The sequence below is a fragment of the Sphaeramia orbicularis genome, chromosome 9, assembly GCF_902148855.1.
Source record: "Sphaeramia orbicularis chromosome 9, fSphaOr1.1, whole genome shotgun sequence".
NCBI classification, from domain to species: Eukaryota; Metazoa; Chordata; class Actinopteri; order Kurtiformes; family Apogonidae; genus Sphaeramia; species Sphaeramia orbicularis.
The window spans coordinates 41455599-41469545 of record NC_043965.1 but is presented as its reverse complement, the minus strand read 5'-3'; the positions used below and the strand labels follow the sequence as shown (position 1 = coordinate 41469545).

At 31.8% G+C, this 13947-nt stretch overlaps 1 protein-coding gene across 1 annotated transcript in view; it reads left to right on the top strand.

Annotated features, from left to right (window-relative positions):
• The window catches only part of sfrp1a (secreted frizzled-related protein 1a), a 76108-nt gene that overhangs the window by 14093 nt on the left and 48068 nt on the right, over nucleotides 1–13947 (top strand). The window contains exon 2 of the mRNA XM_030144140.1: nucleotides 13753–13833. Within this exon, the coding sequence (XP_030000000.1) occupies nucleotides 13753–13833 (81 nt within the window). The remainder of the gene's footprint in view (nucleotides 1–13752; nucleotides 13834–13947) is intronic.

Here is a 13947-nt window from a genome sequence, read left to right as displayed (position 1 = left end):
CTAACATGCTCATCTTGCTGTCATATTTTGGGTGTAATTCAATTCTTAAAGGAAATAATAATTAAAAAAGAAACAAAAAAAATTGCCTTTTTAACAGTATCATGGCATATCGCGATATATCGTATAGTGATCCTAGTATTGTGATTTGTATCATATCACCAGATTCTTGTCAAAACATACCCCTAAATAGAATAGAATAGAATAGAATAGAATAGAATAGAATAGAATAGAATAGAATAGGCTTTATTGTCATTACACAGGAAGTGTCAATAAACTTATGGGAAATATCTCAATACACATGCACAAAAAAAAATTTTAAAAAAGCATTTTTCACAACAAAAAATAGTCGTGATGACATTAACATATCAAATGAAGCTTAATGACACTGATGTTAAATAAGTAGCTCATTAAAGGTACGAAAAACAGTGACAGTTGCTAACCCGCTCATCTTGCTGTCATATTTTGGGTGTAATTCAATTCTTCAAGGAAATAATAATTAAAAAAGAAACAAAAAATTGCCTTTTTAACAGTATCATGATATATCGCGATATATCGTATCGTGATCCTAGTATTGTGATTTGTATCATATCGTCAGATTCTTGTTAAAACATACCCCTAAATAGAATACAATAGAATAGAACAGAACACAACAGAATAGAATAGAATAGAATAGAATAGAATAGAATAGAATAGAATAGAATAGGCTTTATTGTCAGTACACTGGAAGTGTCAAAAAAGTTATGGGAAATATCTCAATATACATGCACCTAAAAAAAAAAAAAAAGAAGCATTTTTCACAACAAAATACAGTCGTGATGAATTTAACATACCAAAATAAGCTTAATGACACTGATGTTAAATAAGTAGCTCATTAAAGGTACGAAAAACAGTGACAGTTGCTAACATGCTCATCTTGCTGTCATATTTTGGGTGTAATTCAATTCTTAAAGGAAATAATAATTAAAAAAGAAACAAAAAAAATTGCCTTTTTAACAGTATCATGGCATATCGCGATATATCGTATAGTGATCCTAGTATTGTGATTTGTATCATATCACCAGATTCTTGTCAAAACATACCCCTAAATAGAATAGAATAGAATAGAATAGAATAGAATAGAATAGAATAGAATAGAATAGAATAGAATAGGCTTTATTGTCATTACACAGGAAGTGTCAATAAACTTATGGGAAATATCTCAATACACATGCACAAAAAAAAATTTTAAAAAAGCATTTTTCACAACAAAAAATAGTCGTGATGACATTAACATATCAAATGAAGCTTAATGACACTGATGTTAAATAAGTAGCTCATTAAAGGTACGAAAAACAGTGACAGTTGCTAACCCGCTCATCTTGCTGTCATATTTTGGGTGTAATTCAATTCTTCAAGGAAATAATAATTAAAAAAGAAACAAAAAAATTGCCTTTTTAACAGTATCATGATATATCGCGATATATCGTATCGTGATCCTAGTATTGTGATTTGTATCATATCGTCAGATTCTTGTTAAAACATACCCCTAAATAGAATAGAATAGAATAGAACAGAACACAACAGAATAGAATAGAATAGAATAGAATAGAATAGAATAGAATAGAATAGAATAGAATAGAATAGAATAGAATAGAATAGGCTTTATTGTCAGTACACTGGAAGTGTCAAAAAAGTTATGGGAAATATCTCAATATACATGCACCTAAAAAAAAAAAAAAAGAAGCATTTTTCACAACAAAATACAGTCGTGATGAAATTAACATACCAAAATAAGCTTAATGACACTGATGTTAAATAAGTAGCTCATTAAAGGTACGAAAAACAGTGACAGTTGCTAACATGCTCATCTTGCTGTCATATTTTGGGTGTAATTCAATTCTTAAAGGAAATAATAATTAAAAAAGAAACAAAAAAAAATTGCCTTTTTAACAGTATCATGACATATCACGATATATCGTATAGTGATCCTAGTATTGTGATTTGTATCGTATCGCCAGATTCTTGTCAAAACATACCCCTAAATAGAATAGAATAGAATAGAATAGAATGGAATAGAATAGGCTGTATTGTCATTACACCAGAAGTGTCAATAAAGTTATGGGAAATATCTCAATATACATGCACCAAAAAAAAAAAAAAAAAGCATTTTTCACAACAAAATTTAAAAAGAAACTAAAAATTGCCTTTTTAACAGTATCATGACATATCACGATATATCGTATAGTGATCCTAGTATTGTGATTTGTATCATATCGCCAGATTCTTGCGGATACACAGCCCTAGCTAGCATCAAGAAGGGGTGATGTTGTAACATACTCCAGAGAAACTACTTTCTAGCACCAACCTGATAAGCTGAGTTGACAAATACCAGAGAAAACCTCCAAAAATGCACAAAAAAAAAAAAAAAAAACAAGTCTAGGGGAAGATAAAAGCTTACGCTGATGACGAATACTTCTGGTTTGTGTCTTCGTTTTATGTGTCGTTGCGGTGTTGGCGTTGCTGCCTGTAGGTGAGGGGAAAGTACAACCGCCTCATTCACTTTAACCCTTTCATGCATAGTGGTCACTACAGCGGACAGTTCTTCTCCAGCTGTTCTCTTGTATATTCATGGGTTTTGTTGTTTTAGTTCCATATCAGCCAACACAGTGGACACTCATGCATCATCTCATATGCTGACATTCATACAATTACAGTAACCTTGCTGTTCTTGATAAGGCAAATTTATTCGTATAGTACAACAGGGTTCCTGCAGGGTCTTAAAAAGTCTTGGATTTACAAATCTGCATTTAATACCTTAAAAAAGTCTTTAAAAGGTAGTAAATTTGATATGGTAGGTCTTTAAATTGCCATAAACTTTATTGTGTTTAAATGTGTTAAATGTCCAAGCTGCAAAGAAAGTAACGTTAGTCTACTCAGTTCCAACCTGACAATTTATATTGAAATTAGGAACCAATTATTACTAACATTGCAGCCCCCAGTGAGAAATAACTGAACGGTGGGAATTAAGGTGTTGGAGTAAATAAATACATTTTCCTAAATTATATGAATTTTTGCTAGTATGGTTGTGAAATAGGCATTAAATACTGTTCTAAGTAGTCTTAAAAAGGTCTTAAAAAGTCTTAAATTTTACTCATAGAAACCTGTAGGAACTCTGTACAATTTATACACATGCTTTACAAAAATGGAAAAGAGACAGGTTAAAAACACACAATTACAATTAAAACATAATCAATAAACATAAATAATAATCAATTAAAATAAAATAAAAGAGAGGAGTGCAGATAGAACACTTACAGTTGTGATATAAGTCTGATCTGCAGTAACATGTTGAGTGTAAATCAATTGCTAGTTGTTATTAGACTTTAATTAAATGTTTTCTTAACCCTTTCATGCAGAGGACAGTTACTCTACAGCTGTTCTCTTGTATATTCATGGGTTTTGTTGTTTTAGTTGCATATCAACCAACACAGTTAATACTTATGCACCATCCCATAATACACTGCAATTCATACCATTACTGTAACTTTGCAGCTCTTAAGAAACCTGATCTGTAGCAAAATATTTGAGTGTAAATCAATCGCTAATTGTTATTAGACTGTAATTAACTTTTTTTTTTTTTTTTTTTTTTTTTAACAAAACAGTTTTTTCTTTCATATTATTTTGAGTGAGTAATAACTAGCATAAAATGTGACAAAACATCAGTTTAGCAGCATTAAAAATATTTTTTATTTCATAGTTTTCACACAGTATATCAGTACATACATGTTTTTTTGCTTCAAAAATTAAATTAACTAAATGGTGTCCAGCTAAGTGGACATTTTTGTAACTCTAAAAACTACAAAAATTTCAATCATATTGTTTTTTCATGGCAAAAGTTCACTAAAAACACTCAAGGGAAAAAAAAAAACTTTATTAAGGTTCTCATAATTCATACATGAAAGGGTTAATTTTTTATTTTAAAGAAAAAATTGTTTTTTTTTTTTGCATTTAATTTCTATGGAGTAATAACTAGTATTAGAGTGTGTTAAAATGTGACAAAACACCAGGTTAGCAGCATTAAAAATGTTTTTATTTCATAGTTTTCACACAGTATGTCAGTACATACATGTTTTTTTGCTTCAAAAATTAAATTAACTAAATGGTGTCCAGCTAAGTGGACATTTTTGTAACTCTAAAAACTACAAAAAATTCAATCATATTGTTTTTTCATGCCTAAAGTTCACTAAAAACACTCAGGGAAAAAAAAAAAACAAAACACCCTGATTAAGGTTCTCATAATTCATACATGAAAGGGTTCATTTTTTATTTTAAAGAAAAAATTGTTGTTGTTTTTTTGCATTTAATCTCTATGGAGTAATAACTAGTATTAGAGTGTGTTAAAATGTGACAAAACATCAGTTTAGCAACATTAAAAATGTTTTTATTTCATAGTTTTCACACAGTATGTCAGTACATACATGTTTCTTTGCTTCTAAAATCAAACGCATGATGTCCAGCTGAGTGGACAGTTTTGTAACTCCAAGAAAAATATGTTCATTAAAAGAATTCAATTGCATTGTGGTTTGTCATGCTTAAAGGAGAATAAAAACACTCAGGAAAAAAGTCTTGATTAAGGAGCTTATAATTTATGCATGAAAGGGCTAAACAAAAAGTTTTGTTTTTTTTTTTTTGCATATTATCTCTATGAAGTGAGTAATAACTAGTATTAGAGTATGATCAAATGTGAGCAAACATTAGATTAACTGCATTAACCCTCCAGTATCCGGGTGCGCTTTTTAGGCACACTTTGTACTTCGTGTTAAAAAACTTGAAATTATTTTTCACAATTTAAATAAGGTTAGAATTCAAAAGTTGTTCATTTTTGCATGCTCTTTAAAACTCTGTCCACCAACTAAAATTTGCACATTGTAAACAAAAGAAAATTACAAGACTAGCATCTGTCTCCCAAGTGTGCCTAAAACGCACTATTTCTTCCATTATAACCACTGTTTTTGATCCGAAAGCCATTAAGGCATAAATGCTGCTTTTACTGATATCTGGGCTTCATTTGAGAGGTGAGGGTCTAAATTAATTTATTAACGTTGTTAATGTTGCTGCTAATCATTGACATATGCCAGGCTGCAAAAATCAAATAATATGTAATCCAATTTTTTGTAGTATTTTGAAAACAAAACATTTTGTGTTTTTTGCATCAAAAAATTGAAAAGAGATCGTTTAAAGGGTTTAAAAAATCTAAAATGAATGATTATTTGATATGTCTGATGATTAGGGCTGACTTTGATTTACAAAAATAAATCAAATTAGAGCAGAAAAATAAATCAATATATAATATTCAAAAGTTTGATTTATAGGTGTGTCATTTTGGCACACTTGGTGACAGATGCTAGTATTTTTGAACATTTGACCTAGCGCCAAAAATAATAATGCAAATTAACCAATGTTGGAGTTAATCATTGACATATGCCAGGATGAAAAAATCAAATATGTGATCCACTTTTTATGTAGTATATTGAAAAAAAAAAAAATTTTGTGTTTTATGCATCCAAAAAAAAAAGGTTTGTTTACATTACAAACACGGCATTTAAAGGGTTAAAAAAAATGTGACAGTTATTGAGTATTTGGTATTTTTATTTATGGCTCAAGTTGATGAAATAGAAAAAAGTGTAAAAGAATTAAAAACAAACTGTATGAAAAATTTTTGACATTATTCCACAAGTGTGCCAAAAAGGCACACTTGGTGCTTAGTAAGGGCTTTGCTGGACGGGATACCGGAGGGTTAAAAACTGTTTTTATTTCATAGTTTTCACACAGTTTATCACTTTCTGTTATTGCATTTTAAACACATGTTTCTTTGCTTCAAAAATTAAACATGTGGTGTCCAGCTGAGCGGACATTTTTGTAACTCCATAAAAAATAGGTTCATTAAAAAAATTTCAATCACATTGTTTTTTTTGTTGTTTTTTTTTTTTTGATGCCTAAAGAGGAATGAAAACACTCAGGAAAAAAAATCTTGACTAAGGTTTTCATAATTCATGCATGAAAGGGTTAAGCATGAAATAGCGGGGGAATTTCCATCGTCACATCACCAATTGACTTATATTTTAACCTTGCAGCTGTAAATACGCCACTTGAAGAGATTTTTCTGCAGAAGAACCTGCTGTAAATGGGGGGTCTGTGGATCTTCCAGCAACATAACCTCCCTCGATTACACCGATACAGTGGGCGCACTGTGTATGAGGAGGGTGCATATGCAGAGTGTGTATGCGTAGACGGGGGGAGGGGGGGGGAGTTGTGTTACTGACTGACATGGTGGTATGGACAGGGGCTGTTTTTTCTGGATTTGGCTGCGTTTTTTTTTTTTTTTTTTTTTTCTGGGTAAACGCAGACCACACAGACCTCCACACTCTCCAGACGTCACCTGTTATCATTTGTTAGTGCTGGTGATAAATAAAGCGGGGCCTGTCGGAGGTTCTCAGAGGGGAGGCACAGTTGATGTTACAACCTTTTGTTTCTTGCCCTATATCACAGGTGTCAAACATGCAGCCCGGGGGCCAAAACCGGCCCACCAAAGGTTCCAATCCGGCCCGCGGGATGAATTAGCAAAATTAGGGCATCGAAGTCAAAAATAATATCATAATAACTTATAAATAATGACAACACCATTTTTTTTCTCTTTGATTTAGTGCAAAAAACATTAAATTATGTAAATATTTACATTAAGAAACTACCCTTTAACAATAAATTGTGAATAACCTGACATATCTGTAAAAAATTAAGTGCAATTTTAACAATTTTCATTCATTCATTCATTTGTTTGTTTATTTCAAGCATTCACAGAATACATGCAAATTCAAAATTCCAAATAAATAAATAAATAAATAAATAGATTACACTGGGTTACAAAAAAATGATTTTTGCAAGTTGTCTAGGTTTTTTCAACTGAATTAGGACCATTTTGCACCGCTAAATCCGAAAACGACATCTGTTTTTCTCAATCAGGTCAGGTTTTTTTGCTAATTTGATTTTGAAAAATTTGATCTTCTTACAAAATTGATTCCATTTTTGTGACTTTATCAGTTGATTTTTTATATAGTTCTCACCCAAAATAGGTTTTAAGAGAAAAAAAAATCATTTTCTAACAGGATTCCTGTTAGGTACAATGGTGTATTCACCGCAGATGTAGCAGAATACGTCAGGTTTATTTTTGCAAGATCTTCTAGTCGAAGCCATTTCATTCACCTGTAATATTAAAAAAAAAAAAAAACATTAATCATAAATTGGCAAAAGTAAAATCTTCAGAACTCGTTTATTGCAAGAAATATGAAAGAATTTTGTATCATATGATGTGAAAATGCTCATAAATGTAAGCAAAAATGCTAAAAAGCCAATATGTAGCATAGTTCGGAAAGTTGACCTGATTGAGCAAAATGAATGTGATTTTTGTATTCAGCACACCATAATTATCCTAAATCAGCTCAAAAAACTTCAACAATAAATTTGTTGTTGACCAGTGTAGTTCATTTATGCTTGAAAAGGAGTGGGAAGAAGAAAAACTTATTTAATCCCACCCCCATTCTCATCTTCAAATAACTTAACATAATAACTTTTAAATACTCACTCCTGTCCTTTGACTTTGAGCCAGAACAATGAACAAAATAGAACAAAATAGGCCTAAACCAGATTAGAATAAATTCATTTGACTGTATTTACATTGCAAAACCAAAATGTGTGTAAAAAAAAAAAAAGAAACAAAGTACATTCCTGGTGAAGTTACCACAGGTAACAGTTCACCGTCAACTTACATGATAACAATTACATACCAACAATGGTAAAAACAAAAAACTGCAATACCACAAGTGGTAAAGAACAGCAATAATTACATACCAACAATGAAGAGAAAAAAAACAAAAACTACTACAGTACTAATGGTAAAGGACAGCACATCCCAGCGATGGTAAAAACAATACCAGATGGTAATGGACAACACAGACCAACTAGATGAGGAACAACAAACACACATTAACATTTAAGACAGAATATTTATGGAACATCAGTTTTAAGACCCTCCATCTTTATACTGGGACCAGACCATATTTTTGTATACCAGTTTAAATCAGTGGATATTTTGGCGTTGCTTGTGTTGGATGTCCAGACTGTTCCAAAGTTTCACTCCACATACAGACAAACAAAAACGTTTACGAGTGGTTTGAAATTTGGGAAATACGAAATCTCCAAAACCTCTCAAATTATGAGTACTCTCCCGAATTGTGAAGTTTTTTTGTATATTACTTGGTAGTAATTTCTTGAATGCTTTAAATAAGATTATTGCGGCATTATTGCATGGATTTTTAATAGTTTTGACCGAATATACAGATTACGAGTGTGTTTCTGCCTGTTACTGATTTTATATCTGTACAGCACTTTGATTGAAAGCGCTTTACAAATAAATTATTATTATTATTATTATTATTATTATTATTATTATTATTATGTTACTGAATGTTTTATGACTTTGTAGATCTCATCTGTAACGCACATGTATAAATGAAAAGTCGAGGCATAATATTGATAAAATTGCACTTACATTTCTTAACAAATTTCATTTTTTTCTAGGTTATTCACATCTTTTTTGTTTGAATAGTTTGGAAATGTAAATATTGGCATAATTGAATGTTATTTTTTTGCCCTAAAACACAGGTGTCAAACATGTGGCCTGGGGGCCAAATCCGGCCCGCCAAATGGTTCAATCTGGCCTGCGGGATGAATTTGTGAAATGCAAAAATTACACTGAAAATATGAAAATATATATAATCAATGGTGTCAAAAATGGTGTCAAAATCCTTTTAATTCAGGTTCCATATACAGACCAATTAGATTTCAAGTGGGTTAGAGCAGTAAAATAATATCATAATAACCTATAAATAATGACAACACCATTTTTTTCTCTTTGATTTAGTGCATAAAACATTCAATTATGAAAATGTTTACTTTAAGAAACTACCCTTTAACAATAAAATGTGAATAACCTGAAATGTCTGAAGAAAATTAAGTGCAATTTTAATAATTTTCTGCCTGTTACTAAATGTTTTATGCCTTTGTAGATCTCAACTGTAATGCACATGTATAAATGATAAGTCGAGGCATAATATTGATAAAATTGCACTTATATTTCTTAACAAATTTCATTTTTTTTCAGGTTATTCACATCCTTTTTGTTTGAATAGTTTGTAAATGTAAATATTAGCATAACTTAATGCTATTTTTTGCGCTAAAACAATTTGAAGTTGTCATTATTTATTGATTATGCCAGGGGTGTCAAACTCATGTTAGTTCAGGGGCCACATAAAGCCCAATAGGACCTGCAGTGGGCCGGATCATTAAAATAATAACATAATAATACATAGATAATATCAATTCCAAAATTTTTATGTCTAATTTCTATGTTTTAGAGTGAAAAAAGTAAGATTATATTATCAAAATTTCTACATCTACAAACTGTCTTTTAAAAAAATATGGAAAAACATGAACCATGACCAAAATGAAATTTATTAAGAAAAAAAGTGTAATTTTAACAATTTATGCTATTATTTGGCCTCAGCTTCTTATTCATTTCAACGTACAGATCACAGTGGATTTACAAACGCACAAAACATTTCATAACAGACAGAATATTGGTAAAATTACTCTTAAATCTCTTGAGACATTTCAGGTTGTTCATATTTGTTCAGGTTTTTCACATTTTTTGTAAAAGGCTAGTCTGTAAATGTTAACATTTTTGTGTAATTTTACTTTTTTTACACTAAAACAAAGAAAAATATGTGGGTTTTTTTATTTATACTTTATTATGATAGTATTTTACTGGTCTGACCACTTTAGATAAAATTGAAGTAAATTTATTTTGACATCCTTGATCGTTAATATCTTTTAATATCTTATTTTTGTATTTCACTAATTCATCCCACGGGCCAGATTGGACCCTTTGGCGGGCCGGTTTTGGCCCCCGGGCCGCATGTTTGACACCCCTGGATTATGCTATTATTTTACTGGTCCGGCCCACTTCAGATAAAATTGGACTGAATGTGGTCCCTGGAAGAAAATGACTGTGACCCCCCTGCCCTATATTATATAATGTCCTGACATAAACCAGGCTGATCTTTTTGATAGCGAAGATGATAAAGCAGAAGAAAAAGAAGCCTTATCTTCATAGCCATTCTTCTTAATGATTGTTAATAGTGGTCAGCTAACAGTGCTAACCACGCCACAGCTAAAATACAAGCCGGTGATAATTGATTTAAAGGAGGAACGGGCTCAAATAAGCAAAGGGACCCTAGTTACTCTGTAAACAGTGTCTGTTTTCACAAGCTCTTTACACCTGGGTGTTACTTTCACAAGCTTTCGCTAAACACATGTAATGGACAACTGGCAACGGAGAGAAAACCACGTATTTGTTTTCACGTTTACCCTTCTGTTCAACTTATCCAGATACATTCTGTGACATTGAAATGCAGTCGGTTTGTATTAAAAAGCGCAGGTCCAAGTTTGTTTGGAAAGTAAGCTCAGCTGTTTGGCAAGGAGCGACTATTTGTGGTGTGTACATAAAAAAAAAAAAAAAAGGCTGAAAAATCGTGCTGGTAAAATATTCACAGATATGCCTCTAGACTGAATTACTTTTTGGCAAAAACACATTTTGGCTCTTTGTTTTCAGGTTTTTGTCTTCCAGTCAGCTATTACCTTTTTTTTCTTTTTTTTTTTTTTCTTGAATGTCAGAACAGTCCTCCCAGCCTGGATTATATATCATTATCATTTATTCCTTCCACATTTCTAATACTTGGTGCATGCACAGGGGCATATATACATATATATGTCACTGGTGAAATGGAAAGATCTGTTTTGAAAACTAGTCTAAATATGCTGAGAGGAGGGAAGTGTTTACTGCAGGTTTTAGTTACAGCTGGCTATAAAAGCCAAAGACATTCCTCACCGAGGTCAGGTCACCGGAGCGTACAAGCACCAGGACCAGACCAGGGAGGACACCAGACCGGAAAGATAGGAACTGAGCCGGATAAATCCTGTTTAACTGGGTTTTAGAGACCTGCTTTTTTCAAAATTAGATTTATTATATTTATTGTCACAAACAAAGAACATATCAACAAAACAACCAGACAAAAACAAAAATAGAGGTACAAGATCAGAACATTTATGTACCTATAAGTACATTTTTTAAGAATGTTCTCTCAAAAGTACAACATTGGTCTTTAGGAGGCCAGAATTGCACCTTTAGACTATGAAAAAGGGTCCAAAATTATGTAAAGTACAAATTTGTACTATAAGGTACCCTGCAGCATTATTTAAAAATGTGTGTAGACCATGAAAATAGGCTATAGGCTTGGAGAACTGAACAGTAGGTCTAACTATAGTTCAAACATTATTTATTATATATCATACTGTAATTACTCTATATTATATTTAATAATAATTTGTGTTTTAATTTAATAGCCCAATTAGCTCAATGATAATAGCCTAATAATTTATTTAGCTTATTAGAACCTCTGATTATTGCCATAATGTCTGTTTTATCCAGTTCTCATTCACACCTCCATGTCTTGATGTCGTAGCTTGCCCATGCCGTTTTGTGTTTTTTTGTTTTTTTTCTCAATTAGGCCACTGGTTCAAACTTTAAACATCATGGCATTACACTGGTCAAAAACAAATTTATTGTTTAAGTTTTTTGAGCTGATTTAGGATAATTTTGGTGTGCTGAATCCAAAAATCACATTAATTTTGCTCAATCAGGTCAACTTTCTGAACTATGCTACATATTGGCTTTTTAACATTTTTGCTCACATTTATGGGCATTTTCACATCATATGATACAAAATTCTTTCATATTTCTTGCAATAAACGAGTTCTGAAGATTTGACTTTTGCCAATGTAGGATTAATGTTTTTTTAATATTACAGGTGAATGAAATGGCTTCGACTAGAAGACCTTGCAAAAATAAGCCTGACGTATTCTGCTACATCTGCGGTGAATACACCATTGTACCTAACAGGAATCAAGTCACAAGTTTCATAAAGTGTGCTTACCAATCTTATTTTGGTATTAATTATTATATTTTGTGAGAAGATCAAATTTTTCAAAATCAAATTAGCAAAAAAACCTGACCTGATTGAGAAAAACAGATGTCATTTTTGGATTTAGCGGTGCAAAATGGTCCTAATTCAGTTGAAAAAACCTAGAACACTTGCAAAAAACATTTTTTTGTAACCCAGTGTAATTTGTGTTTTAATTTAATAGCCCAATTAGCTCAATGATAATAGCCTAATAATTTATTTAGCTTATTAAAACCTCTGATTATTGCCATAATCTCTGTTTTATCAAGTTTTCATTCACACCTCCATGTCTTGATGTCGTAGCTTGCCTATGCCGTTTTTTTTTCTTTTTTTTTTTCTCAGTAAGGCCACCGGGTCAAACTTTAAACATCATGGCATTATCAACTATACAAGAGTTTTCTTTCTATGTAAAATACTTAAGGTACAAAAATGGACCATTTCGAAAGGGTACAGAAATGTCTCTCAAAAAAGTACACCCCCAGCGACAAGCATTTGTACCCTTTTATAAGTACAAGCTGGTACCTCTACTTTTGAGAGTGCATAAAAATTATGTTTTCATTTCAAAATACAAATGCCCTTTTAACAATAGTCGAAGCTTCCAGTCCTGTATAGGTAAGAATAAGTTCCCAAGTCTTTAGAAAGACATCATCCTTATGGTGTAATCGACAAGTGAGATAGTCAAGGGAAACAACTAAAAACTGTGTTATGCCATTGTGTCCGGGTGGGAATCTGATCTGAGATCCAGTTTACAAGCAAACATTTTGTGGCGCAAAATGTAAAAAAAAAAAGTAAAGGAAAAAAAAAAAAAAACCATTCGATATAATTTTTTGTGATATTTGTTGGCAACAACCGGGTCAGTTAACCCAAGCAAAAGAAACAGAGGATTACAGTTCAGTTTTGCATACAGACTTGCTTTTAATTCCAAATGAGGAATTATGTTTTGATGCCCTTTTTGTACGTTCTCTGTTCCTGTAGGACAGATTCTAGTGCAGGGGGTTCAAACTCATTTTCTTCCGGGGGCCACATTCAGTCCAGTTTTATCTGAAGTGGGCCGGACCAGTAAAATAATAACATAATAACTAATAAATAATGACAACTTCAAATTGTATTAGTGCAAAAAATAACATTCAATTATGCCAATATTTACATTTACAAACTATTCAAACAAAAAGAATGTGAATAAGCAGAAAAAAAATGAAATTTGTTAAGAAATATAAGTGTAATTTTATCAATATTATGCCTCGACTTATCATTTATACATGTGCATTACAGATGAGATCTACAAAGGCACAAAACATTTAGTATCAGGCAGAAAATTGTTAAAATTGCACTTAATTTTCTTCAGACATTTCAGTTTATTCACATTTTATTGTTAAAGGGTAGGTTCTTAATGTAAATATTTTCATAATTTAATGTTTTTTGCACTAAATTAAAGAAAAAAAAAATGGTGTTGTCATTATTTATAGGTTATTATGATATTTTTGAGTTTCATGCCCTAACCCCGGGCTGGATTGGAACCTTTGGTGGGCTGGTTTTGGTCCCCGGGCCGCATGTTTGACACCTGTATTCTAGTGGGAACTTTGATATTTTGCTTCTAAAAAAAACCTTGTGTCATGTCACTTTGTGTTTATTTCCACAGGTTACTCTCCCATCTGCCCTCCATGTGACAACGAGATGCAAACGGACGCCATGCTGGAGCACATGTGTGCCAGCGAGTTTGGTAAGCAAAAAAAAAAAACAACAAAAAAACACAACATGCACACACACTGCATTCCCTACTACAACAAAAGATAAGAAAGTTCCTTCAGATCAGTGTGATTTAAGAACACCCGTG